The 27,478-nt window shown below is 37.0% G+C and overlaps 1 protein-coding gene and 1 long non-coding RNA gene across 6 annotated transcripts in view; one reads left to right on the top strand and one right to left on the bottom strand.

Moving 5' to 3' along the window:
- The window catches only part of TIAM2 (TIAM Rac1 associated GEF 2), a 645,041-nt gene that overhangs the window by 439,280 nt on the left and 178,283 nt on the right, over positions 1-27,478 (top strand). For all 5 annotated transcript variants that reach the window (XM_053710965.1, XM_053710968.1, XM_053710967.1 and 2 more), the window contains 2 exons: positions 6,510-6,674; positions 27,323-27,427. In XM_053710965.1, the coding sequence (XP_053566940.1) occupies positions 6,510-6,674; positions 27,323-27,427 (270 nt within the window). The remainder of the gene's footprint in view (positions 1-6,509; positions 6,675-27,322; positions 27,428-27,478) is intronic.
- LOC128656810 (uncharacterized) overlaps positions 15,508-27,478 on the bottom strand; it is a 74,045-nt gene continuing 62,074 nt past the window's right edge. Inside the window, exon 3 of the long non-coding RNA XR_008402064.1 lies at positions 15,508-15,657. This is a non-coding gene — a long non-coding RNA (uncharacterized LOC128656810). The remainder of the gene's footprint in view (positions 15,658-27,478) is intronic.

Here is a 27,478-nt window from a genome sequence, read left to right as displayed (position 1 = left end):
TTGTTTCATGCGCCACGGGTGATTAACATGATAGTACCCGATAAAAATAATCTAAATTCAGCTGAAAAAGCGTTCCCTGTGTTCCCCAAGTGATAGGGTTTCACTGGGCTATAAATTGGATGCTGGAGTAAGGGTTGATGTGGATATTTTGAGCAGATCTATGGAGCTGGGTCTCAGAGCTCAGAAATTACACAGCTTCCATTGCTGCTGCTGGCTCCGCCCCTCCAAGGTGCTCCTGTTTTTAAGATTATTATTTGATACTGGACTTTAATTCGTTAAAGTTTACAATCACTTTAAGCATGTCTCTGCTGTTGCTTTCATATGTTTTTAAGGCTTCAAAATGCTACGGTGATGGTATAATTAATATACTCTTACATAATAATTGGAATATGTGAATAAAAATAAGCCAACATTTCTGGAATGAGCAGATGATACAACCTTGTTGCCTTTTCATTTGATGCATTCACATTCGTCATTGGCAGCTTAACTTGTTGATTTCCTTTTGATTTTCCACCCACGTTAAAAGCAGCATCATTCAGTAATTCTGCTGTGTGGGTAGAAAAAAAAACATATTTACTTTCTCCTTTGAAGAGAAAATACCAAATTTATATCTATGGAAATTGATAAACTGATTTGTATATTTAAAAAGATATCTTTCACTTCTGTAATCTCTGTAGAGGCAGTAAAGTCATAATTAGACATTCAACTTTCCAATTTACTTCTATTATTTAATTTGCTTCCCTCTCTTGTTATCCTTTGCTGAAAGGTTTATCTAGGTAAGCTCATGAGCAGCAAAGAACCTAGGTTCTAGCTGCTGACTGGTGGCTATATATATATATATATATATATATATATATATATATACAGATTATTACTGGCTCACCCATGTCTTCAGTTACAAACCAGTAGTGCACTGCTGCTCCTTCAACAAATGATACCAAGAGAATGAAGCAAATTAGATAATAGAAGTAAATTAGAAAGTTGTTTAAAATTGTATTCTCTATCTGAATTTTGAAAGAAATTTTTGGGGTTAAAGGTCCCTTCAAGCCTAAACGTATATAAAATATTTGCAGGAAGAGCTCAAAAATTGGTTATAGCTTCAAAGAAGACTATTAAAATATTGTACTTTTTCCCCAGAAAAATAATTTAATAAATTGTGTATTATAACATAAACAGAACCCACATTTTCAAATAATCCTAATCTTAGTTCAGTCAGAACCGTCATTTGTAATGTTCCTTTAAATGTGTGTCTGCGCCAACAAACGAATATATGTGTAAATGTGTGTGTGTTTTGTGCTACGGTGGTAAATTTTTTTAAATGCCAAGCAACAGTAGGTTCAAGATTTTAAAAGCAGTTTTGTACAGAAAGGGTGGTTGATTGATCGGCTAAATTAATTAATTAATTGAAGGGACAGCAAACCTTCAGATTGTAATATAAAAGTTATGCGTGGTAAAAACAACTTGGCGATATGCTTTCATTCTTTATTTTGCCCCCTTTCATGTAATTTAGGTCTGAAAATGGTAGATTTTCTGATTCTCAGACCTTGAAACGCACCCTGCTGACTTCTGCAGACTAACTCTGCCACTTATCATCCCCTAATTGACTTTAGCTGATAACAATGCACTTTATACTAACATAATGACTGTTCATAGCCTTGTTGTCTGTAGACTCAAACCTGGATTGGCTCCTCTAGATAAGGCAAGTGGTGTGTAAAATTTGGCTACTGAAAATAAGCTTATATGTTAATCTAGATCACTGGTTTGCAAACCTGTCCTTAGGCCTCCCTAACAGGCCACATTTTGAGGATTTCTGAACGGTAGCATAATAAACATGGTTATTGTACCCGCTCTCGCCCAAGGTAATCCTGAAAACCTGGCCTGATGGGGAGGCCTGAGAACAGGATTGATAACCAGTGATCTATAGCAACAAAAAGGCCTTGTAATTACAAAGTGTTTTGTGGCCTTAATTGTTTTATCAATAAACAGATAATCATTGTGGTTGAACTCTCTTCAACTTAGTTGCTTGGCTGTATAGATAGAATCATTTGATATTGAAACCTTGAACAGACAGTGTTTCCTTTGCAATTTTTCATTTTGTTTTTTTTTTATATGCAAAGAACCCCCCCCCCCCAAAAAAAAAAACTGAAATTGTGTATATATGTCTTATTGCTTGCGTTTCCTGAAGCCCAGTGAGATCCTCAGTATCAGTGGGGTTTCTCTGAAGAAGTATCGGACAATCCTGTCAAGATTTCATCACGTTATGAGATACAGTAAATTCATCTGTATCCAGCACTATGTAATTTTGTGGCGTTATACAAATAAATAATATTTAAAATACTAATGATGAGTTAATGGTTGTGTAAAGAAAGGCATTTATATTTGCTGCAACTTGCATTAAAAACTTTATTTCTTTATTTTTGCATCTAAAAATGCACATTTAAAATGCATTAGTCCTAAATTAACAAAGCATGTGCCGACTAAAACAAAGCAAAGCACGTTTTTTATTTAATGCATGTGAAGTGTGAGTATCCAGCAACAATTTTCCCTGATATGCCAGTGATATTCTATACCACTGACCAGTTGTGCAATAAACATACACTTCCTGTTTTCATCTATAACCATTGATCATCATGCCTGTGTAAAGAAAGACATTTATTTTTACTTCAGTATACATGAAAAATCGAGGGAAGAATTTTTTTTTAAAAAACAAGAGAAAGAGATTTTTTTTATGTCTTAAGTATTTTCAGTTTAAGTGAATAGGAATCCTGTAAAAATGACTCTTTACAAAGAGTTGCACAGTGACATCTACTGACGAAAACCACTTAAACATTTTATGACTTTATTGTGTTTAATAGAATATTTGAGTTTCTTTTAGTACTTTCAGTCCTTCCAGCATTCAAGTACATACGTCACAAATCCAGATTGACCTTGGTAAAGTCTTTATATTTAATGTAAAATATTTTCTCCAAAGAAATGGAAAAATAATCTTTTCTTTTGAAAGCCTGTGCAAGCTAACCTACCTATAATACAAATGCAGCCTTTGCAATACGCTTTTACATTGTGAACTATTATTATTATTATTAATTCCGCTTTTTACTTCCTCTGATTTAATCTTGAAAGTTTTTTTATATGATTAAATTTACTCATATAATTATTGCAGAAGTTTTCTAACATATTGTTTGTACAAGTACTTCAATAGCCAATTCATTTTTATGTAAGATATTTTTAAGATTAGTAAGCTGGCTAGCAGACCGATTTGCCCTTTTTTGTGAGGCATTGCAGAAATATCACTATGGAGGCTATCGCAGGGTCAGGATGTCCCTGAGATGGCATGTCTGTCAGTGGGGTCCCTTCATTACATGAGATACACACTTCAATCAGCGTGTATCTCATTCTGTTGCTGGATGCCTGCATTTGAGGCTATTCAGCAACAGTGCAGTAACTGACAAATATGTCTGTGACAGTCAGTCACAGTGATTGTATCCTTAAATTAAAGCCTAGATACTGGCATGCTGCAATGAATGCTGATGTCACGCTCACTTGGCTTTCATTAAATGCTTTAGGAGTGAGGCTTTCCAGTGATTCTCAGGGAAGTTCCCCTGCTGTCACAGTGATCCCATATATAAAAATGTCATGTGTTTTTTTTTTTTTTTTACGATGACTGGTCTTGACCTATCCCTTCTCTCCCTGTCAGCATGAATGTCAATAAAATTGTGAAATTTATTTTAATAACCTGTATGTGTGTGTGTGTATGTATGTATGTATGTATGTATATATATATATATTATATATATATATATATATATATATATATACCAGGGTCATGGGATGTGTACCCGGTCTGGTCTAGGAGTGCAGCCCCCTTCCGTGTTTTGTATATGACTGGGGTGATTACATAAGCCTGTGCACCCTTCACTTGTTCCCAGTTTGTTTGGATTGAGAGCTTGCATTGTGTGGCTGTTTTAAGGTCCCAGGTTTTTGGAAAGGACCTTGAAGTGGTACCTGGGCTTGTCCAATTTGGCCAGATGCGGTAACTAACCTTTACATTTTTGCTTTTAATCTTAGCTGAGTGCTTGCTAGTGAGTGCAGTTTTCTCTGTGTGTTGTATTAATTTGTTTTGTAATTTCCTCTATGGTTCTTGCACCCAGACCTGTCTGGGGTTAACTGCCTGTGACTCTGGGGACAGCACAGCTTCTTGTGAGTGCCACTGAGCACCCAGGGCTGAGCATGTTGCAGGGTCATGGGATGTGTACCCGGTCCGGTCTAGGAGTGCAGTCCCCTTCCGTGTTTTATATATATATATATATATATATATATATATATATATATATATATATATATATATATATATATACTGTATATATCAGTGATGTGGAGTTACTAGAGGCAGGTGAGGCAGGGCTTCACCTCTCATATGGGCAAAAATATATATATTTTTTTATTGGCTTTAAAAAAAAATTAAAAAAAATTGCAATTTTTTTTCCCCCAGCATTTTTTTTTTTACAGCTACATGTTGTGCAATGGAGAGGCACAAGTAGGTCTGCCCACCATTACACAACATGCTGCGCCACCTACTGGATGAAAGTGGTTAAGATCATTGCAGGGCACATAACTGCTTATTTGAGGCAGTCCTATCTGGGCTGACCCAATCCAGTGAGAGGCATTAGTAAGTGGAACTTAGGGTTGCGGCTGGATGTTAAATGATATAAAACAAAACAAAAACGGAAAAAAACAACTTTCATTTATTTTGTTGCTGTCCTGTGAAGCTGCCAGCTTTGCTAAAGTGAAAAAGAGAGTTCTGTACTACCCCTCCAAGTGCAGTGGAATGTGCCACGGTCACTTCCTTACAGAGCAGCCAGGAAGAGATGCAGTGAGCAGTGTTTTAGCCACATTTTATTGAAGTAAGTTCTGCAACCTTAGATTTTGCTGAAAGGGATTCTGTTAGTGAAAATTATAATTTAATGAATGTGGTTTAGTGTTTTTTTTTTATTTTTTACTCTTTTACAGCAGTTTAAGGATCGTTTTTTTATTTTGTTTACTCAAAATTTACACCCACTACCTTAGCAGCTTGCCTCTGTACTTCACACTAAATTATAGTCTCACATTCTGAACTCTCTGTAGCTCTGCTGTTTTATTACTTAAAAATGCAGTGGTCCCTCCCCCCCCCCCCCCCCTTGTGTGTGTGTGTGTCTATCTGTCGTTCTCCCCTATGGTTTTCTCTCTCTGTCTCTCTTCCTCCCCCTCTGACTCTCTCATCCCTTATGTGTCTCTCTAACCCTCTGTGTGTGATTGTGTCTCTCTCTCTTTCTCTCTAACCCTCTGTGTCTCTCTCCCCCGTCTCTCTCTCCCTCTCCCCCCCCCCCCCCCGAGTGCTTTTCTGTGTTTCTGTCTACCTTTTATTTATTTAATTAATGAATTGAAGTGCCATCTGATGGTGTGGCTTTATTTAAAGGGGTGGGGTCAAGCGCCCCACCATCTTTAAATTTCACCAGCCGCCACTGGATCAAGACATTTTTATATTTACTGAATAATGAAAGAATCTATAAGCATAATTTGCAGCATTAAAGTAAAAAGTATGTTTTAAACATATTTTAATGGGCCTGGATTTCTAGATCTCATAATCAGAGCAAGCATTTTGTTATCTGGCAAGAGTTTCTGTTACAATCCTTTAGACTAAAATCAGATGTTTACTAAGTTGACCAGTTTTCCAAGACACCATTTAAAGGGACATGAAACCCATATGTTTTCTTTCATGATTTAGAAAGAGCATGCAATTTTAAATAACTTTCCAATTTACATCTAATATATAATTTTTTTCATTCTTTTGATATCCTTTGTTGAAAATCATATCTAAATATGCTCAGTAGCAGCTGATTGGTGGCTGCACATAGATACCTCATGTGATTGGCTCACCCATGTGCATTGCTATTTCTTCAACAAAGGATATCTAAAGAATGAAGGCGTATCCTAGCCACTGCCTCACCAGCCTCTGACGTCACTGCACGTCACTGGTGTTTATATATATATATATATATATATATATATATACAGTTGTATTCAAAATTATTCAACTCCCATTGCAAATCAGGTTTATTGTCAAATTGTACAGACTTTCAGCTGTTTGCGATGAACAAATCAAACAAAAGCAATTGAAATATCTCAACACAAGGAATGCTTCAAGTGGTTTCCCAAATTCAACTGAAAATGCAACTTTTAATGAATTCTGCGGTCTCAAAATGATTCAACCCCTTCACGGCAAGCATCTATAGTACTTAGTAGAGCACCCTTTAGTGAAAACCAAAAATCGTGAAACCAATAGTGAGCAAAAATTGCAAAATTGCCTCTCTCGAAGGGGTAAAGAAAAATAATTTAGAAATAATATTTGTAGAAAAGCTTTGTTTTTTCCTTTGTCAAACAAACATTGCCATAACGTACCTTTCTGATTTTTATATTGTTTTTTAAGAATGTAATATTTTCTGTATGCTCAGATACCCTTCTTTTCTTGATAGAACATTGATGAATTGCTGAATATCTATGCCTCAGTTCCAGAAGTCATACAAAAGGAAAGCCCATGGGAAGTGCCAACATTTGTTCATTTCCATGATGGGCAAGGCATCACAATAAATATCAGGCCAGACCACAGAGTGGAAGATGTTTTGACTTTGGCCTGCAAAGTAAGTCTTGTGATGCTAAAAAATAACTTCTAATTTACTTATGGGACCTTTGCCATGTGTACTATTAAGAATTGTTGTTTTGTTGTGTTTTTTCAGAGTGAAATTGTTGTTATTGTGATTGTAAGATATACAGGAACATCGTACATTACAGCTTTTGATAGTCATGCTTCAAATAATCGTAAATAGGAATAAGTAAAGGAATAAAAAGTACATTAAAGGGACATTAAACACTTTGAGATGGTAATATAAAATGATAAACTGTATATAATAAAACAACTCTGCAATATACTTTCATTATTTATTTTGTCCTCTTTGCCTGTAATTCCATTCTGAAATTGTGAGCTTTTCAGTTCCTGTTAGAAATGGAAGTGCAGAACACTGTTAAATCCAGCACAACCATTGGCTGCACACTCTAGTGACCTATTTATAACTGACCCTAATTGGCCACAGCAGAGAAGGTAACACAAGTTACAACATGGCAGCTCCCAGTGTTTTATAGACACTAAAACTTTACACTTATTTTGTCACTTTTTAAACAACTGATGAAACTTTAAAAAATACATCTACATGTTAGTCATGGACTAATCTTTTCTTTGAATGCATTGTTCTATCTAGCAGGTATTTAGTGTTTAATGTCCCTTTTTTATACCGAAAGTCTTTTGTAGTTAGTAGTTACGTTGCTTAAATAAAAACAGAAGAATTGAGAGTCATCCTCTCACTTTAGTGGATTTAAATCGCATTGTCTTGATATAGCCCAAACATTAAAGGGACATTAAATACTAAATAAATGCTACATAGAATGATGCAGTCAAAGAAAAGATTAGTCTGAGAATAACATATAGATGTATTTTTTAATTTCATTAGCTGTTTAAATATTGACAAAATAAGTGTAAAGTTTTAATGTCTATAAAACAATGGGAGCTGCCATGTTGTAACTAAGGTTACCATCTTTGCTGTGGCCAATTAGGGACAGTTATAAATAGGTCACTAGAGTGTGCAGCCAATGGTGACCATTTTTTTCAAATTTAAAACCAGGACATTAAAAATCGCTCAGGCAGCATGAGTAATAGTCACTGTTATAGAATATAAGTTGAAAAAATATTGTATGTATATCTTTTTTTTTTTTTTCTTTAAGTGAAAGAATACAATAAAATGTACTTCTTTTATTTATATTATATATTATTACTGTAATTTTGCAGGGGAGAAAAACAACAAATATTTGATATGGGTAGATTAGTACATAATTGTATACTTACGCCTAGATTTAGAGTTCTGCGTTAGCCGTCAAAACCAGCGTTAAGGGGTCCTAACGCTGCTTTTTACCGCCCGCTGGTATTTAGAGTCAGCCAGGAAAGGGTCTAATGCTCACTTTCCAGCCGCGACTTTTCCATACCGCAGATCCCCTTACGCCAATTGCAAATCCTATCTTTTCAATGGGATCTTCCTAACGCCGGTATTTAGAGTCTTGGCTGAAGTGAGCAGTAGACCCTCTACCGACAAGACTCCAGCCGCAGAAAAAAGTCAGGAGTTAAGAGCTTTATGGGCTAACGCCGGTTATAAAGCTCTTAATTACTGTGCTCTAAAGTACACTAACACCCATAAACTACCTATGTACCCCTAAACCGAGCCCCCTCACATCGCCGCCACTATAATACATTTTTTTAACCCCTAATCTGCCGACCGGACACCGCCGCCACCTGCAATATCCCTATGTACCCCTAATCTGCTGCCCCTAACATCGCCGACACCTACATAATATTTATTAACCCCTAATCTGCCCCCCCAACGTCGCCGCTACCTTACCTACACTTATTAACCCCTAATCTGCCCTCCCTAACATCTGCGACACCTAACTTCAAGTATTAACCCCTAATCTGCCGACCGGACCTCGCCGCTACTCTAATAAATGTATTAACCCCTAAAGCTAAGTCTAACCCTAACACCCCCCTAAGTTAAGTATAATTTTATTCTAACAAAATAAATTAGATCTTATTAAAAAAATTAATCCTATTTAAAGCTAAATACTTACCTGTAAAATAAACCCTAATATAGCTACAATATAAATAATAATTACATTGTAGCTATTTTAGGATTTATATTTATTTTACAGGCAACTTTGTATTTATTTTAACTAGGTACAATAGCTATTAAATAGTTATTTACTATTTAATAGCTACCTAGTTAAAATAATGACAAAATTACCTGTAAAATAAATCCTAACCTAAGTTACAATTAAACCTAACACTACACTATCAATAAATTAATTAACTAAACTACCTACAATTACCTAAAATTAAATCAACTAAACTAAATTACAAAAAAACAAACACTAAATTACAAAAAATAAAAAAAGATTACAAGAATTTTAAACTAATTACACCTACTCTAAGCCCCCTAAAAAAATAACAAAGCCCCCCAAAATAAAAAAATGCCCTACCCTAATCTAAAATAAAAAGTTAACAGCTCTATTACCTTACCAGCCCTTAAAAGGGCTTTTTGCGGGGCATGCCCCAAAGAAATCAGCTCTTTTGCCTGTAAAAAAAACATACAATAACCCCCCCCCCCAACATTACAACCAACCACCCACATACCCCTAATCTAACCCACCCAAACCCCCCTTAAAAAACCTAACACTATGCCCCTGAAGATCTTCCTACCTTGTCTTCACCCAGCCGGGTACCATCCGATCCGTCCAGAAGAGGGTCCAAAGTCTTCATCCTATCCGGCCAGAAGAGGTCCTCCAGAGGGTCGGAAGTCTTCATCCAGGCGGCATCTTCTATGTTCTTCCATCCGGAGCGGAGCGGGTCCATCTTGAAGCAGCCGGCGCGGATCCATCCTCTTCTAACGACGTCCTAACCCCGAATGAAGGTTCCTTTAAGGGACGTCATCCAAGATGGCGTCCCTCGAATTCCGATTGGCTGATAGGATTCTATCAGCCAATCGGAATTAAGGTAGGAAAAATCTGATTGGCTGATTGAACCAGCCAATCAGATTCAATCAGCCAATCAGATTGAGCTCGCATTCTATTGGCTGATCGGAACCCGCTCCGGATGGAAGAAGATAGAAGATGCCATCTGGATGAAGACTTCCTACCCTCTGGAGGACCTCTTCTGGCCGGATAGGATGAAGACTTCGGACCCTCTTCTGGACGGATCGGATGGTACCCGGCTGGGTGAAGACAAGGTAGGAAGATCTTCAGGGGCTTAGTGTTAGGTTTTTTAAGGGGGGTTTGGGTGGGTTAGATTAGGGGTATGTGGGGGGTGGGTTGTAATGTTGGGGGGTATTGTATGTTTTTTTTACAGGCAAAAGAGCTGATTTCTTTGGGGCATGCCCCGCAAAAAGCCCTTTTAAGGGCTGGTAAGGTAATAGAGCTGTTAACTTTTTATTTTAGATTAGTAGGGCATTTTTTTATTTTGGGGGGCTTTGTTATTTTTTAAGGGGGCTTAGAGTAGGTGTAATTAGTTTAAAATTCTTGTAATCTTTTTTTATTTTTTTGTAATTTAGTGGGTTTTTTTTGTAATTTAGTTTAGTTGATTTAATTGTAGGTAATTGTAGGTAGTTTAGTTAATTAATTTATTGATAGTGTAGTGTTAGGTTTAATTGTAACTTAGGTTAGGATTTATTTTACAGGTAATTTTGTAATTATTTTAACTAGGTAGCTATTAAATAGTAAATGACTATTTAATAGCTATTGTACCTGGTTAAAATAAATACAAAGTTGCCTGTAAAATAAATATAAATCCTAAAATAGCTACAATGTAATTTTTATTTATATTGTAGCTATATTAGGGTTTATTTTACAGGTAAGTATTTAACTTTAAATAGGATTAATTTTTTGAATAAGATTTAATTTATTTTGTTAGAATAAAATTATATTTAACTTAGGGGGGTGTTAGGGTTAGACTTAGCTTTAGGGGTTAATACATTTATTAGAGTAGCGGCGAGGTCCGGTCGGCAGATTAGGTGTTAATACTTGAAGTTAGGTGTCGCAGATGTTAGGGAGGGCAGATTAGGGGTTAATAAAATTTATTATAGGGTTTGCGAGGCGGGAGTGAGACGGTTTAGGGGTTAATACATTTATTATAGTGGCGGCGAGGTCTGGTCGGCAGATTAGGGGTTAATAAGTGTAGGTAAGGTTGCGGCGACGTTGGGGGGGGCAGATTCGGGGTTAATAAATATAATATAGGGGTCAGCGATGTTGTGGGCAGCAGATTAGGGGTACATATGTATAATGTAGGTTGCGGCGGTGTCCGGAGCGGCAGATTAGGGGTTAATAATAATATGCAGGGGTCAGCGATAGTGGGGGCAGCAGATTAGGGGTTAATAAGTGTAAGGTTAGGGGTGTTTAGACTCGGGGTACATGTTAGGGTGTTAGGTGCAGACTTAGAGAGTGTTTCCCCATAGGAAACAATGGTGCTGCGTTAGGAGCTGAACGCTGCTTTTTTGCAGGTGTTAGGTTTTTTTCAGCCCAAACTGCCCCATTGTTTCCTATGGGGGAATCGTGCACGAGCACGTTTTTCAAGCTAGCCGCTTCCGTAAGCAACGCTGGTATTGAGAGTTGAAGTGGCGGTAAATATGCCTTTACGCTCCCTTTTTGAAGCCGAACGCAGCCCTTCAGAGAACTCTCAATACCAGCGTTATTTAAAAGGTGCGGGGGAAAAAAAAACATGCGTAGCTAACGTACCCCTTTGGCCGCAAAACTCTAAATCTAGGCCTTAGGATTTTAGGATCCAAGTAATATAGAAACAAGTGTAGCAGTAAAACAAAATGGTTTTAATAAAAAAATTGTACAAAAGTACTTAATCTACATTCCTAATTTTGCTTCTTATATTTTTGTGAAGAGTGGATTGATTTTAATTATAATTCGTTTTCCTTTTATAAAATTCCATGCAAGTTTTGTTAAAAATTATACTTAGTAATTAGCAAACATTTCAAAGTTTCAACATGTAATTGAGTTTTATCACTGGACCACATATTGTTCATCAAAGAACAATGACGTTTAGCAGGTGCATTGGTTCCTGGTAAACAGAGACAATATTCTACCCATTTGCCATGCAGGACAAAGCAGGTTTCCTCAAACAGTTCATCCTCTACTAAATTGATTTCAGAAAAATAACGAAGAGTGTAATCACTTCAAACTTGAGTGATGTCATGGGTGAGTTTAGTGTTTAACAAAACCCAATTGAATTTTTCGATATACTAAATAGGTCCTTCCCATTCCTCTAGATATTGAATACATGTGTCATAAAAATCTACCACTTTTTCTTTAAAAATAGCAGGTTTTAATATGCCTTCTTCTTCAAGCTGCTTCAAATTTTGCCGCACCTGTAACGGCAAGAAAACATTCGCTAATTTTGTTTTTAAGTCATTGTAAGTATTGCTAGTTTCAATAATAGAAATCTCCTGTCTTTCTATTTTCAAAATAACATTGTGGAACATTGATGACACGTTATGCAAAAAGTAAAGCCAAGACTCTGTTATTTGTGATAATTGTGGGGCTCTTCTTGTTTGAAGCAAAATATGATTTTAAGGCAGGATATATTTGTAGGACGTGCTCAATCGCAGGTCGTAACACCAACCATCATGTGGCACAGTTTTCCAAGACTTTCTTATATTCGATATCCACGAATTCACAAAATTCTTTCAATTCATTAACGCGCACTGTATATATATATATATAAAAGTATGAATAAATCTTGGTGATGAAAGTTTGCACATCAATTGGTACAGAGTTGGCTGCAGTTTGTATAGCATTGTTCAAAATATGAGAGCCACAACTAAGCTCTCTTCCACCCACATTTTATTTCAACGTGGTAAAAATTTTATTTTTCCCACTTCTTCACATTCATCCAAAGTTAGTATTGGTGTTGTCAGCACAAAATCCAAGTACCTTGGTATCTAAACGATACTTTTTTTAACACATCCAAAATATAATCAGTATTATGGGAATCAACTTTACTTCCTTGTGGTTTGATGCATCAGAATAAATAGAAATACAATTTGCAGCATCTAAATCCTCTTCCAATAACTTTTTCACAAAAAGCACCAGCACATCGGTAACTATTGTTCTAGAACATGTAAATCTGGCATCAAAACATGTTTTAATCAGTTTGTAGGTACAATCCATTGATCAGAATGAGTTATTACGCATTACTGTGTGGTACGCCCATAAATCTTCAGCTAGTTTTCTTTCAGCATCTTCAAATAGTTTTTTTCTTAAAATATGATGTCACACTCGTACTTGCAATTGCTGCAGACACGGCCCGATGTTTGACTGTTTGTATGTCATTTTCAATTTCGGTTTTTCCACTGTTTGCAATAGAAAATACATGTCTGCATTTTACACATTCCACATCACTATTGGCATTATTAGCACTTGCTTTGATGAATGTATATTTTGATTTTAACTCGTCATTGAAGACACACTTTTATAGTTTTGGCGCCATGTGTGTCCAAAAATTAAACAATTACAAACTTCGTTGGATGACGGTCTTGGTCCAAGGGGGCAAAGTCACTGGTCCAGGATTGAGGGGGGCCAAGATGCAAGTCCTGGTCAAAAGCAGGGGCGAAGCAGGTGTCAATTCTGGTCCAAGAGAGTGAAACTCATCAGTCCTGGTGAGCAGCAAGGTGCGGCGTGAAAATGGCAGAGCAAAAAGCTTGAGTAACAGAGAGAGCCCGAAGCTCTGAGGGCCAGTGTCACGGTCCAAATATGCCAGATCACTGGTGCCTGTCCTGTGCTGCAGAGAGGGCCTTTTAGTCCGAAGCTAACATCGAATTGGTTGATTTTGGAGGGCTCTGTGTGATGATGTCATCATCGAGTTCCCACGGTCGGGCTGTATGTAATGTGCGGGAGTATTATTGAAGAGTCACCACAATATAGTGAGAGTGCGTGTGCTGAATGCCGAGTATTGCCGAGATCCAACGACAAGAACCGTCATGTAAAATAAAAATAAAACTAGGATAAATTAATAAAATTGATTTAAGGCTGTTTTATCAAGAATTGATGTACTCAATCTTTTGATAAATTAATTATTTTTTTTTGTAATCCTGGGCTAAACTGTACAAGTTACATCTCACGACTAACCAGACCAATGTCCAAAAAAACAGTACTGTACTGGTAAAACCAGTACGTATGGTCACTTTAGTGTAATATAACAGTGTTCTGCACTTCCATTTCTAACAGAAACTAAAAAGCTCACAATTTTAGAATGGTATTACAAGAAAATGGGACAAAATAAATAAAGTATATTGCAGAGTTTTTTCTGTATGTATTATGTATCATTTTATATTACCATCTCAAAGTTTTGTCCAAATTACCCTTAAAACAATAATGGGCTTTTTCAACTGACAATATATAGTTTTATATGTTTTCTTCCAGTAACGAGGTATCATTCTCTTGGCACTGTTACACATATACTGGAGAAGCTGCCTGCTATCTTTAGTCTTGGCATTTTATTCAATAACACTTTTGAAGGTTCTAAACAAAGAACATATCCTATTAACTTATTAATATAATGTGAGACCTGATCCCAAAAATGGCTTAATCAGAGGACAAGTCCACCAGATTTGCGATAGTGTACCCTATGAATTGTTTTTATATGCTTCAAAAATGTCCACTAGATGGCAGACAAACATTATTTTAGTAATGTTTTCATGTGATTAAAGCTAATTTTAATTCATAAAATAATTGCTTCAATAGAGAATAATGCTGTAATTGTAGCTTCAAATTCATACACACAAAGGTGAAATTAGAGAGATCTTATTTAATGTAGTTCTGCAGAAAATTAGTTTGGTGTATAGTAATAGAATATTTACCAAGCCATATTTTCATTTTTTAGAATTTAGATTGTCCATATAGTCATAAAAGTTTAACTCTCGGTAATTGATGTTTGACTGTCGGTTTTACCAGTTTTTCTGACTTTTCTTAAAATGTAATTAGCTCATCTCAAATCTATTTGGAGACAAAGAGGAGAGCTAAGAGTGTCCCCAAACATGACTTGAAACAGACCAGGCATATAACACAGGAACAAAATACATTGCTATCCCTTCAAACATGTTAAGAAAAAATATTTATTGGTAAATCTTTTTTTATGAGCCGAAGTGACCAGTATGGTGATGGAAAAACATCCTTACATATGTATGTGGAAGAATTTGCTGAATAAATAAATGTATTTAAGGATTACCAATAGCATGGATTGCATATTTGTTAAACACAGGGCATTTTATACACGGTCCAAGACAATGTTATTATTAAAGGGATAATAAACCCGATTTTTTTTCTTTCATCATTCAGTTAGAGCATGCAATTTTAAGCAACTTTCTAATTTACTTATATTATCAATTTTTCTTTTTTCTCTTGCTATCTTTCTTTGAAAATCAAGAATGTAATCAAGAATGTAAGCCGGCCCATTTTTGGTTTAGAACCTGGGTTGCGCTTGCTGATTGTTTGCTAAATGTAGCCACCAATCAGCAAGTACTATCCAGAGTGCTGAATCCAAAATGGGCCGGCTCCTTAGCTTAGAATCCTGTTTTTGCAAATAAAGAAAGCAAGAGAACAAAGAAAAATTGATAATAGGAGTAAATAGAAAGTTAAAATTAAATGCTCTATATGAATCGTGAAATAAAAAAAAATTGGGTTTAGTATCCCTTTAAGCTCATAGGGCATATAAATGGAGGAACAAATTTAGTTAAAGGGACAGTATACACTCTTTTTCATATAACTGCATGTAATAGACACTACTATAAAGAATAAGATGCACAGATATTGATATAAAAATTCAGTATACAACTGTTTAAAAACTTACTTAGAAGCTGTCAGTTTGGCTCTGTTGAAAAGGCAGCTGGAAAGCCCACTGCAAGTGGCAAATAAGACACTCCCCCTCCCCCTTCTTTTGCATATGAAAAGATCCTTTACACAAACAGGAGCAAGCTGGAGAAGGTAGCTGACGGTATTCTCATAAAACTTTAGGGCTTGGTTAGGAGTCTGAAAATCAGAGCAATGTTATTTAAAAATAAGCAAAACTATACATTTATTTTTAAAAAAAACTTTATGGGCTATATAAATAGATCATCTACTAAACATTTATGCAAAGAAAAAATGAGTGTATAATGTCCCTTTAATCAAATAGGCATTGCAAACTTTTTCCCTGTTATAGTAATTAAAGTAGAGGACATACATCTTGTCAGGCATCCTGATAACCTTAATACTCTAGGACTCAGACTACTTTAAACCTGTGTAGAAAAGCATAGGTGTCACCCTTAAGCTAAGGATATAATAGTAGTACAACAGTCTTAGTATTAGAAGAATTACCTATCTGTAGAAGAAATAAAGCAGTCTTCAAAATATATTTTTTCTGATGAAAGACCAGATAAGTAGGGGCTATGAGTAGAGCTCTCCACTTTTACACTTCTATCTTTTCTATCTTTTGACAGACCTACAAGCTAAATTGGTTTTAAAGCCAACAACTTTAAAAGCGGCTTATACATTGGTTTAACAGGATGATTTTGCAAAACATACAGAATTAACCTTTTAACACTGTTATGCCGTTCCATTCCGTCATAATTACACTGGGCTTTAGAGCCGTTATGACGGAATAGAACGGCATAACGGTTTTCAGCTCCTGTGCCCCCTCCGATATTTTGCTTGTTCTGGATCCGGTTGGGGGATGTGCCTAGCACCTCTGGCACTCCCCCAGGATCCAATCAGCATGGAGGAGGTGTATCGATTGTCCCCTGTAACACTGTAGCAGCCAATGAGTGGAATCATTGGCTGTTACAAGTGTATCTGCTTCCTCTCTGCTCTCAGTGCGATCTGAGAGATAGAGGAAGACAGTTTAGTGTTTGTAGTGCTAGAGAGGGGAAAAAATCTATAAAAAAAATCTATAAATACAATATATATATATATATTTTTTTTTGCTGCTGATCACAGAGCTGCTACTGTGATCAGCCTAATATAACTTGGTTATCCAGTTAGGGCTTTGATCAGTGTTGATCAAAAGCATTGGGGGTTTATTTGTGGGGGTTACAAATATATATATATATATATATATATATATATATATATATATATATATATATATATATATATATATATATATATATATATATATATATATATATATATATTGTTTTTGCTGCTGATCACTGAGCTGCTATTGTGATCAGCCTAATATTGCAGTGATCAGCCTGTCAGGGCTTTGATCAGTGCCCAAAAGTTTATTTGTGGGGATCTTTAGTTATTATTAACCCCTTCCCTGCTGTTCCCAATCACTACCCTTCCCAGTTCCTTTTTTTTTTTAGTTTATATAAAAAAAAAAAAAATATATATATATATATAAAGAAAAAATCATAATTTTTTTTTTTTAAATCTGACGGCTAGATTTAGAGTTTTGTCGGTAACGACCCGCGTAGCTAACGCTGGCTTTTTTCTGGCCGCACCTTTTAAATAACTCTGGTATTGAGAGTCCACAGAATGGCTGCGTTAGGCTCCAAAAAAGGAGCGTAGAGCATATTTAACGCAACTTCAACTCTCGATACCAGAGTTGCTTACGGACGCGGCCAGCTTCAAAAACGTGCTTGTGCACGATTCCCCCATAGGAAACAATGGGGCTGTTTGAGCTGAAAAAAAACCTAACACCTGCAAAAAAGCCGCGTTCAGCTCCTAACGCAACCCCATTGTTTGCTATGGGGAAACACTTCCTACGTCTGCACCTAACACTCTAACATGTACCCCGAGTCTAAACACCCCTAACCTTACACTTATTAACCCCTATTCTGCCGCCCCCGCTATCGCTGACCCCTGCATATTATTATTAACCCCTAATCTGCCGCTCCGTAAACCGCCGCTACTTACATTATCCCTATGTACCCCTAATCTGCTGTCCCTAACACCGCCAACCCCTATATTATATTTATTAACCCCTAATCTGCCCCCCACAACGTCGCCTCCACCTGCCTACACTTATTAACCCCTAATCTGCCGACCGCACCGCACCGCTATTATAATAAAGTTATTAACCCCTAATCCGCCTCACTAACCCTATAATAAATAGTATTAACCCCTAATCTGCCCTCCCTAACATCGCCGACACCTAACTTCAAACATTAACCCCTAATCTGCCGACTGGAGCTCACCACTATTCTAATAAATGTATTAACCCCTAAAGCTAAGTCTAACCCTAACACTAACACCCCCCTAACTTAAATATAATTTAAATCTAACTAAATTAATTAACTCTTATTAAATAAATTATTCCTATTTAAAGCTAAATACTTACCTGTAAAATAAATCCTAATATAGCTACAATATAAATTATAATTATATTATAGCTATTTTAAGATTAATATTTATTTTACAGGTAACTTTGTATTTATTTTAACCAGGTACAATAGCTATTAAATAGTTAAGAACTATTTAATAGCTAAAATAGTTAAAATAATTACAAAATTACCTGTAAAATAAATCCTAACCTAAGTTACAATTAAACCTAACACTACACTATCAATAAATTAATTAAATACAATATCTACAAATAAATACAATGAAATAAACTAACTAAAGTACAAAAAATAAAAAAGAACTAAGTTACAAAAAATAAAAAAATATTTACAAACATCAGAAAAATATTACAACAATTTTAAACTAATTACACCTACTCTAAGCCCCCCCCAAAATAAAAAAATGCCCTACCCTATTCTAAATTACTAAAGTTCAAAGCTCTTTTACCTTACCAGCCCTGAACAGGGCCCTTTGTGGGGCATGCCCCAAATAATTCAGCTCTTTTGCCTGTAAAAAAAAAACATACAATACCCCCCCCCCAACATTACAACCCACCACCCACATACCCCTAATCTAACCCAAACCCCCCTTAAATAAACCTAACACTAAGCCCATGAAGATCTTCCTACCTTGTCTTCACCATGCCAGGTATCACCGATCTTTCCAGGCTCCGAAATCTTCATCTAAGCCCAAGCGGGGGCTAGACAGCCATCATCCGACGGCTGAAGAAGTCCAGAAGAGGCTCCAAAGTCTTCATCCTATCCGGGAAGAAGAGTAGATCCGGACCGGCAACCATCTTCTTCCAAGCGGCATCTTCTATCTTCATCCGATGAGGACCGGCTCCATCTTGAAGATCTCCACCGCGGACCCATCTTCTTCTTCCGACGACTTCCCGACAAATGACGGTTCCTTTAAGGGACGTCATCCAAGATGGCGTCCCTCGAATTCCGATTGGCTGATAGGATTCTATCAGCCAATCAGAATTAAGGTTCAATCCGATTGGCTGATTCAATCAGCCAATCAGATTGAGCTCGCATTCTATTGGCTGTTCCGATCAGCCAATAGAATGCGAGCTCAATCTGATTGGCTGATCGGATTTAGAAAGATCCCATTGAAAAGATAGGATACGCAATTGACGTAAGGGGATCTGCGGTATGGAAGTCGCGGCTGAAAAGTGAGCGTTAGACCCTTTCCTGACTGACTCCAAATACCGGCGGTAGCCTAAAACCAGCATTAGGAGCCTCTAACGCTGGTTTTCACGGCTACCGCCAAACTCTAAATCTAGGCCTGAGGGAATAGGGTGGGTGGGAATAGGTGGGTGGTAATTGGGAGGTGGTAATTGGGGTGGTTTAGTGGGATTTTGGGGAAGGTGAAGTGGGAATTGGTGGTGGTGAAGTGGGAATTTGTACTGAAAAAAATCCCTTATGGCACGCTATTCAGCAGAAGAGGCTTATGCCATTCTTGCCGCAGATTCAGGGAGTGAAACCCTCTCTGCTCTGTCTGACAGCGCAACCCTTACGGCATCAGATATAGAGCCCCTGAGTGATACATCTGATGCTGGTGCTCCCTGCCCGCCACCTAAAAGGAGGCGTCGCACAAATGACCAAAATTGGATACCCCCAAATTTCACTGCCCCAGAAATGCCAGAATTTACTGAGACTCCTGGCATCACAAGTGATGTTCCAGTATGTGAGCCAATAAACTATATGTCCCTGATTCTGACAGATACCATGTTTGAGCATATAGTTGCTCAAACAAATTTATATGCCAGCCAGTATCTGTCCAAAAATCCCCAATCTCTGTATGTCAGAAAAAATAGCACCCCACTGACATACCAGAGATTAAAAAGTTTTGGGCCCTGACATTAATAATGAGGATTGTGAAGAAACCCAGCATTCGTTCATACTGGAGCCAGAACCCCATCCTGGCTACCCCTCTTTTTCCAGGGGTTATGAAGAGGGACAGATATGAACAATTGCTGCGGTTTCTCCATTTTAATGATAATACCAAGTGCCCCCCCAAAAATGACCCCCTGCATGACAGGTTATATAAACTAAGGCCCCTGATAAGCCACCTGTCCCAAAAAATTAAAGAAGTTTACATACCTGAGCAGGACATTTGCATTGATGAGTCCCTCATGAAATTTAAGGGGAGATTGCTTTTCAAGCAATATATACCATCCAAGAGGTCCCGCTATGGGGTAAAATTTTATAAGCTCTGTGAATGCAGTACTGGGTATACCTGGGCATTTCACATCTACCAGGGAAATGATAGCCACTTGGATCCACCTGGCTGCCCAGATTCCGTTGGCACAAGTGGGAAAATTGTGTGGTATCTCCTACTACCCCTGCTAAATAAAGGGTACCGTTTGTGGCTCGATAATTTTTACACCAGCACAGAGCTATTAAAATTTTTATCTTATTTTGAAACCGTGGCCTGTGGCACAACAAGAAAAAATCACAAAGGTTTCCCCCAGAAGCTGACATATGGAAAAAAAGTAGGGGCACAACGTCAGCTTTACGCCACAATGAGCTACTGGCCCTTCGGTACACTGATAAAAAAGATGTGTACATGCTCTCCACAATGCACGATGAAGCTACAGTGCCAGTGTCTGTGAAGGGAAGATCTGCACAGATCCTAAAGCCAAAGTGCATTGTGGAGTACAACAAAAACATGGGGGGGGGGTAGATTTAGCTGACCGGTGCCTGCAGCCATATCTAATTCAAAGAAAAACTAGAACTTGGTACAAAAAAGTAGCCTTTTATATTATGCAGATCGCAGTATATAATGCATATGTGCTGTACAAAAAATCAGGCACAGGGAAAACTTATACTTTTTTGGAATTTGTGTTAAATGTAACATCTGATATTTTGTTTAACCAGACCCCTAATCCTCCCACTGTTTAATCTGAAAATGTCGAGCGACTCTGTGGCAGGCATTTTCCCACTAGGATCCCCCCCACTGCCTGCAAATTAACACCCCAGAAAAGATGCAGAGTCTGCTATAAAAAAGGAGGGAGGAGGGATTCTAGTTACCATTGCCCTGACTGCCCCTCTCAACCTGGCCTCTGTATCACTGATTGCTTTCGAATATATCACACAGAGTTAAACTTTTAATTTGAAAGCAATCTGTATGTGTTCCTAATTTATTTTATTTTATTTTATTATTCTGTAATCCCCTGACCTTGTCCTGTCCCTTTATATGTTAAGCCCATCCACTCTAAGGCCATTATAAGTTATACAAAACAACTAAAATACTCCTTTTAGAATATCCTGAGTTATCCACTTTTGCAAATGGTATGTCATGAGGGGGGTAATTTTCATTCCTGGGCTGCCATACTGTCTCAAAGGCAACATAGGTCCAGAAAATCAATGTGCCAAATTTCTATGCAGACCCTATATTGGGCCCTGTAACTTCCTAAAACCACATAAAACCTGTGCATAGGGGGTATTGTTGCACTCATGGGAGATCACTGAATACAGATATGGGTGTATTATAGCAGTAAAAAATATAATGATGTTGATCTAAATAGAAAAAAGGCAAAGTCTGTGTGAAAAAAGCAAATAAAAAAATATGACCACTAAATTTGACCAAGTTTTGTGACTAAGTGGCTACAAAAAAAGACTAAACATAGTCCTTTTTTAATACCCTGGGTTGTCTACTTTTGCAAATGGGTATGCCATGGTGGGGTAATTTTCATTCCTGCGCTGCCATACTGTCTCAAAGGCAACAAAGGTCCATAAAATCAATGTGCCCAATTTCCATGCAAATTGACAGACCCTTTATTGGGCGCTGTAACTTCCTGAAACCACATAAAACCTGTACATAGGGGGTATTGTTGTACTCATGGGACATCGCTGAACACAAAGATGGGTGTATTATAGCAGTAAAACATACAAGGATGATATAAACAGCAAAAAGGCAGTGTTTTTGTGATAAACTAAAACTGAAATATGAACATTACCTTTGGCCAGATGTTGTGACTAAGTGGCTACAAACAAAGACTAAACATAATCCTTTTTCAATACCCTGGGTTGTCTACTTTTATAAATGGTATGCCATGATGGGGTAATTTTCATTCCTGGGCTGCTATAATGTCTCAAAGAGGACAAAGGCCCATAAAATGAATGTGCCAATTTTCCATGTAAATGGGCAGATCCCATATTTGGCCCTGTAACATCTGTAAACCCCATAAAACCTGTACATGGGGGGTACTGTTTTACTCTTAGGACATTGAAAACACAAATATGTATATTTTATAGCAGAAAAACATAAAATGTTGATGACAGAGACAGCCAAAGTGCAGTGTTTGTGCAAAAAACGCATGCAAAAAAAAGACCATTACATTTGGCCAGGTGTTGTGACTAAGGGGCTTCACAAAAAGATGTGACATGGGCCTTTTGGAATACCCTAGGGTGTCTTCTTTTGAAAATGGTATGCCATGATGGGGTAATTTTCATTCCTGGGCTGCTATAATGTCTCAAAGAGGACATAGGCACAGAAAATTAAGGTGCCAAATTTCCATGCATAAAAACTGAAATGGGCAGACCCCATATTTGGCCCTGTAACTTCTGTAAACCCCATAAAACCTGTACATGGGGGGGTACTGTTTTACTCGTAGAACCTTGACAAACACTAATATGTGTGTTTTATAGCAGAAAAACATAAAAGGTTGATGACAGAGACAGCCAAAGTGCAGTGTTTGTGCAAATAAACGCATGCAAAAAAAATGACCATTACATTTGGCCAGGTGTTGTGACTCAGGGGCTTCACAAAAAGATGTGACATGGGCCTTTTGGAATACCCTAGGGTGTCTTCTTTTGAAAATGGTATGCCATGATGGGGTAATTTTCATTCCTGGGCTGATATAATGTCTCAAAGCGGACATAGGCACAGAAAATTAAGGTGCCAAATTTCCATGCATAAAAACTGAAATGGGCAGACCCCATATTTGGCCCTGTAACTTCTGTAAACCCCATAAAACCTGTACATGGGGGTTACTGTTTTACTCGTAGGACCTTGACAAACACTAATATGTGTGTTTTATAGCAGTAAAACATAAAAGGTTGATGACAGAGACAGCCAAAGTGCAGTGTTTGTGCAAAAAACGCATTAAAAAAAAAAGACCATTACATTTGGCCAGTTGTTGTGACTAAGGGGCTTCACAAAAAGATGTGACATGGGCCTTTTGGAATACCCTAGGGTGTCTTCTTTTGAAAATGGTATGCCGTGATGGAGTAATTTTCATTCCTGGGCTGCTATAATGTCTCAAAGAGGACATAGGCACAGAAAATTAAGGTGCCAAATTTCCATGCATAAAAACTGAAATGGGCAGACCCCATATTTGGCCCTGTAACTTCTGTAAACCCCATAAAACCTGTACATGGGGGGTACTGTTTTACTCGTAGAACCTTGACAAACACTAATATGTGTGTTTTATAGCAGAAAAACATAAAAGGTTAATGACAGAGACAGCCAAAGTGCAGTGTTTGTGCAAAAAAAACGCATGCAAAAAAAATGACCATTACATTTGGCCAGGTGTTGTGACTAAGGGGCTTCACAAAAAGATGTGACATGGCCCTTTTGGAATACCCTAGGGTGTCTACTTTTGTAAATGGTATGCCATGATGGGGTTATTTTCATTCCTGGGCTGCTATAATGTATGAAAGACAACTTAAGCCCAGAAAATGAATGTGCCAGATTTCTATGTAAATGGGTAGGCCGTATGTTGGGCCTTGTAAATTCCAGAAAACCTGTACATGGGGGGTATCGTTATACTCATGGGACATCGCTTAACACAAGTATGGGTGTTTTATTGCAGTAACATATATCAGGATGATGATATTCACAATAAAATCATTTGGAAAGCTTCAAATTTCTTAATTTCTCACACTTACTTTGATTTTTTTTATATAAAATTATAGTTGAGAAATAAATCTTTTATGCCAAAAGAAAGCCCTATCTGTCCTCTAAAAAACAATATATAATTAGTGTGGGTGCACTTAATGTGAAAGGGGTAAATTATGGTTGAAAAGACATATAGCTGAAATTCAAGGTTTCGTTTACGTTCAGAACTTGAACAATTGCCTATGTCATGAAAGGGTTAAATCCAGGACCCGTGGAGGAATAGACCGTTTAAAAATGGAACAGGTTGTTTCTCAGTAAGAATTTTAAGCCATCAAGGGAAAAAGCTATATTGCCATTAGCAAAACTGAGATATCAAATAGCTGGTGGATAATCCTATAGCTGGGCCTTCTTGGGGTTCCTTTAAGATTTAAAACAAAAAGATGGCAAAGCTAAGTGAACATTCTTACCTTTATATAATTTAGGTGGAATTGCCCAAGCCATTTAATAAGGGTAGCAGATTTGTGGGCCAGCAAAAGGGTGAACTATACCTTCAGACCCTACAATTCAGTAAAGAAGTCAGCAATGCTAGCACTTTAAGGTGCTATCAATCAAAGGACTACAGTACTGTGGAAGTAATAAACTATACACTAGGCCCTACTAGGCCCTACTTGGTCAACCCAAAGTCAGAAGAACAGTTTAATACTTGCAGTTCTTTAGAGTTCGAAAAACTGGTAAGATATCCATACTATTTATTGTCAGAGTGGACTCCTCAGGAGATCACCTCTCTTAAAGGGTTACTGAGATAATTTCTGACTGCACCCGAACTGAACAGACTGCCTAGTCCAACTCAGTTGGAGAATGCATCCTCTGTGAGGGGTGTGGTTATTAATTAAAATTTCACCACAAGGGGTACGTATTTCATCATCCAACAGCTGAAGGGGAAGCATTATATGACATAACTGGTTCTTTTCAAGGTTGAGGACTTAAAAAGAAAATGTGTGATTGTTTTAGATAACTTTCTTTTAAGTCTTCAATATTATTAAAAGAGTTTACTGATGGTAAGAATAGGTCTTATTTAAAAATGGATGCTAAAGTTCATCCTACCCTGTTTTTCCTCAACATAATTAGATAGGTTTCATGTACAGTACATGCAATGAGCAAATTAATCAAATTAATATTAACAAATCTGAGAACCTGTCTGAAAAACAGTACTTGATCTACAATATTTTTTAGTATATTTGTTTGGCTACAAATCAGATTACAAAGCCAAAAGGGGCAATATGGATAGAATATTGCTCCAACGTGAAAGTAAGTGGATCTTTAACTTAGGGACGCTTACACCCCAGGGCCTTAATGAAGAAAATAACTTGAGTCATTTTTTATAAACTAGTAATATTACCTATATAGAGTAGAATGATCAGAGCTATAAAAAGAATATTCTTACTGTCACTTTAAGGAAGCCATATGGCTATAATAGAATACGCACCAAATATTAATATAAATAATATGTATGCATATAATGTTACATTGTAGTGAGGTTGACAATAAGTATCTTTTCCTTGCTACAAATATGATACATTTTGTTAGATAGGAACCTATATTCACAGGCCAATATTCCGGAGGCGGCTAGACATCGATCAACCTTAAAAAAGGGGAATGATGAACTATTCAATATACTAGCCTGGATGAAGCCGAATCTTTGGTGAAACGTACGTCGGCGAACAACTCAGTCTGATTCTGAGTGTCAAGAGGAATAACACAACCTATTATTGCAGCCGGAGTTCTTGACCAATTTCTTACTGGATAGCCAGGCAGAGTGTGAGTGTAGAAGGAGAGGGTGTCGGGACTTTGACACTTATTTTCTCCACGGTCAGTTTTGCCGGGGTGACCTGTTTTCCGGCCGTGTCTGAGATTCTAAGAGCTCCTTCCAGGATCACTCCCACTTTAAACTGCAGGACAGCGACTATTAGAACTGGTTTGTGAGACTTTATAATGAAGGATTTATAACTATGTGGAGGGTAATATACACAGATTTATTGGTATCTGTCGGAAAATCTCACGGAATACGGGACTCACATTAACCGGTGAATTTTAAAGCTCCATGGCTTTACACTACTGTTTAAGAGGACATTGAACGATAAGTATCCATATTGTTTCTAAGATCTTTGTTTACTGACATATATGGATGCTGGCTGTGAGAAATGATATATTATTGTGTTTATTTAGCTCATTGTAATTTATTTGGTGTGTATCAGGTAGGAGATTAATGTATCCACCTGATCATTAAGATGTTAATATTAGTATTATGTTCACTGTGCACAGTAGGATTACTATAGTGTATGTATACTATATAATCAAAGTAAAAAGTGTATTTGACTAAGAGTGCTGCTATAAGGTGTCTTTTATTCTCTTTGTATTAACAAAAAGGTTAAACCTAAACCTTTAACAGTGAGACTGTTAATTTATCAGCAGAGAAGATAAGAAAATAAAAGGAAATTATTTTACAATATGGTGGCACCCCTTCATTTTCTAATTTAAATTAGTGTTTGATGATTTTTAAATCTCTTTTAATCAGCACCATTTCAATATCAGCTTTTTAAATATTGGATCTGATGCACCAATTTTTTTGTGATGACGCCTTTTGGACACCTGTGATTGCTTTTGTCAGTTTCCTATTGAGAGAAATTGTTTATTGATTACTTCTTAAATAGAATATTCAGACAATGACAATGTTGGTAGTTTTCTAGGAGAACATAACACATCATTTAAAGTTGTTAAAAATCCATACTCATGTCAGGCCACAGAGGAAGGGTGAAGTTTATTGGTGCCATACAATTATAGCCATCTTTTTCCCACAGGAAATCAGTCTGATATACCAGGGTTGTCTAGTGTTAGTCCTTAATGGCTAAAGACAGAGCAGATTTTAAGAATTGCTATTGTCTTATCTAATTTTCCTGCCATCTGTTACCTCGAATTATATGTTATATACACACAGAAAAGCACACAAGATATCTGCTCGTGCCAAGTGCCACACAGTGTCCGTTAGGTTAACTCGCACTATTGGAATCTGGGTACATTGACTTGAATTTTGATGAAGAAAAAGAAGCAGGTACGAAGGACATTCCTAGTACTGATATCAAATGTATTGATAACAACTCTATGACACATTCAAATCTTTATATTGACAAGAAAGAAGCAGAAGAGAAATTGTTTAAGACATTAGTGTCAAGAAAGACTGCTGGACAACCTTGTAGAATAACCAGAGGTTTAATTTACCATGACTTTAGTGTCCTTTTACTTGATGAGATGTCCCAACATTTTATACCATTCTGTAGCATTTTAAGTGTTTATACTCAAGATTCCATAAAAAATTAAATAAAAAGAAAATAAAGATATTTTGCGTTTTAATGTCCCTTTAGTGAATGTACATTTTTCTTTTCTTACAAATATTTGTATAAAGGTGTATAAGCAACTTAAAGACTTTAAAATAGTTTTTTTTAAATATTCTTATATTCCTCTGTAGGCTCGCCAGTTTGACTCCAAACACTTTGGACTGCAGCTAAGAAGACACACCGATGAGACTGTATCATATTCTGTTCCTCCCCTTATGGAATACATGCAAGATCAGGTAGCAATCTAATAATATTTATATAATGGTAGCTTGTATTTTTTTTTGTTT

The sequence above is a fragment of the Bombina bombina genome, chromosome 4 (genome assembly GCF_027579735.1).
Source record: "Bombina bombina isolate aBomBom1 chromosome 4, aBomBom1.pri, whole genome shotgun sequence".
Classification (NCBI taxonomy): domain Eukaryota; kingdom Metazoa; phylum Chordata; class Amphibia; order Anura; family Bombinatoridae; genus Bombina; species Bombina bombina.
The sequence above is the reverse complement of the archived record's forward strand: the minus strand, read 5'-3'. Positions and strand labels throughout refer to the sequence as shown.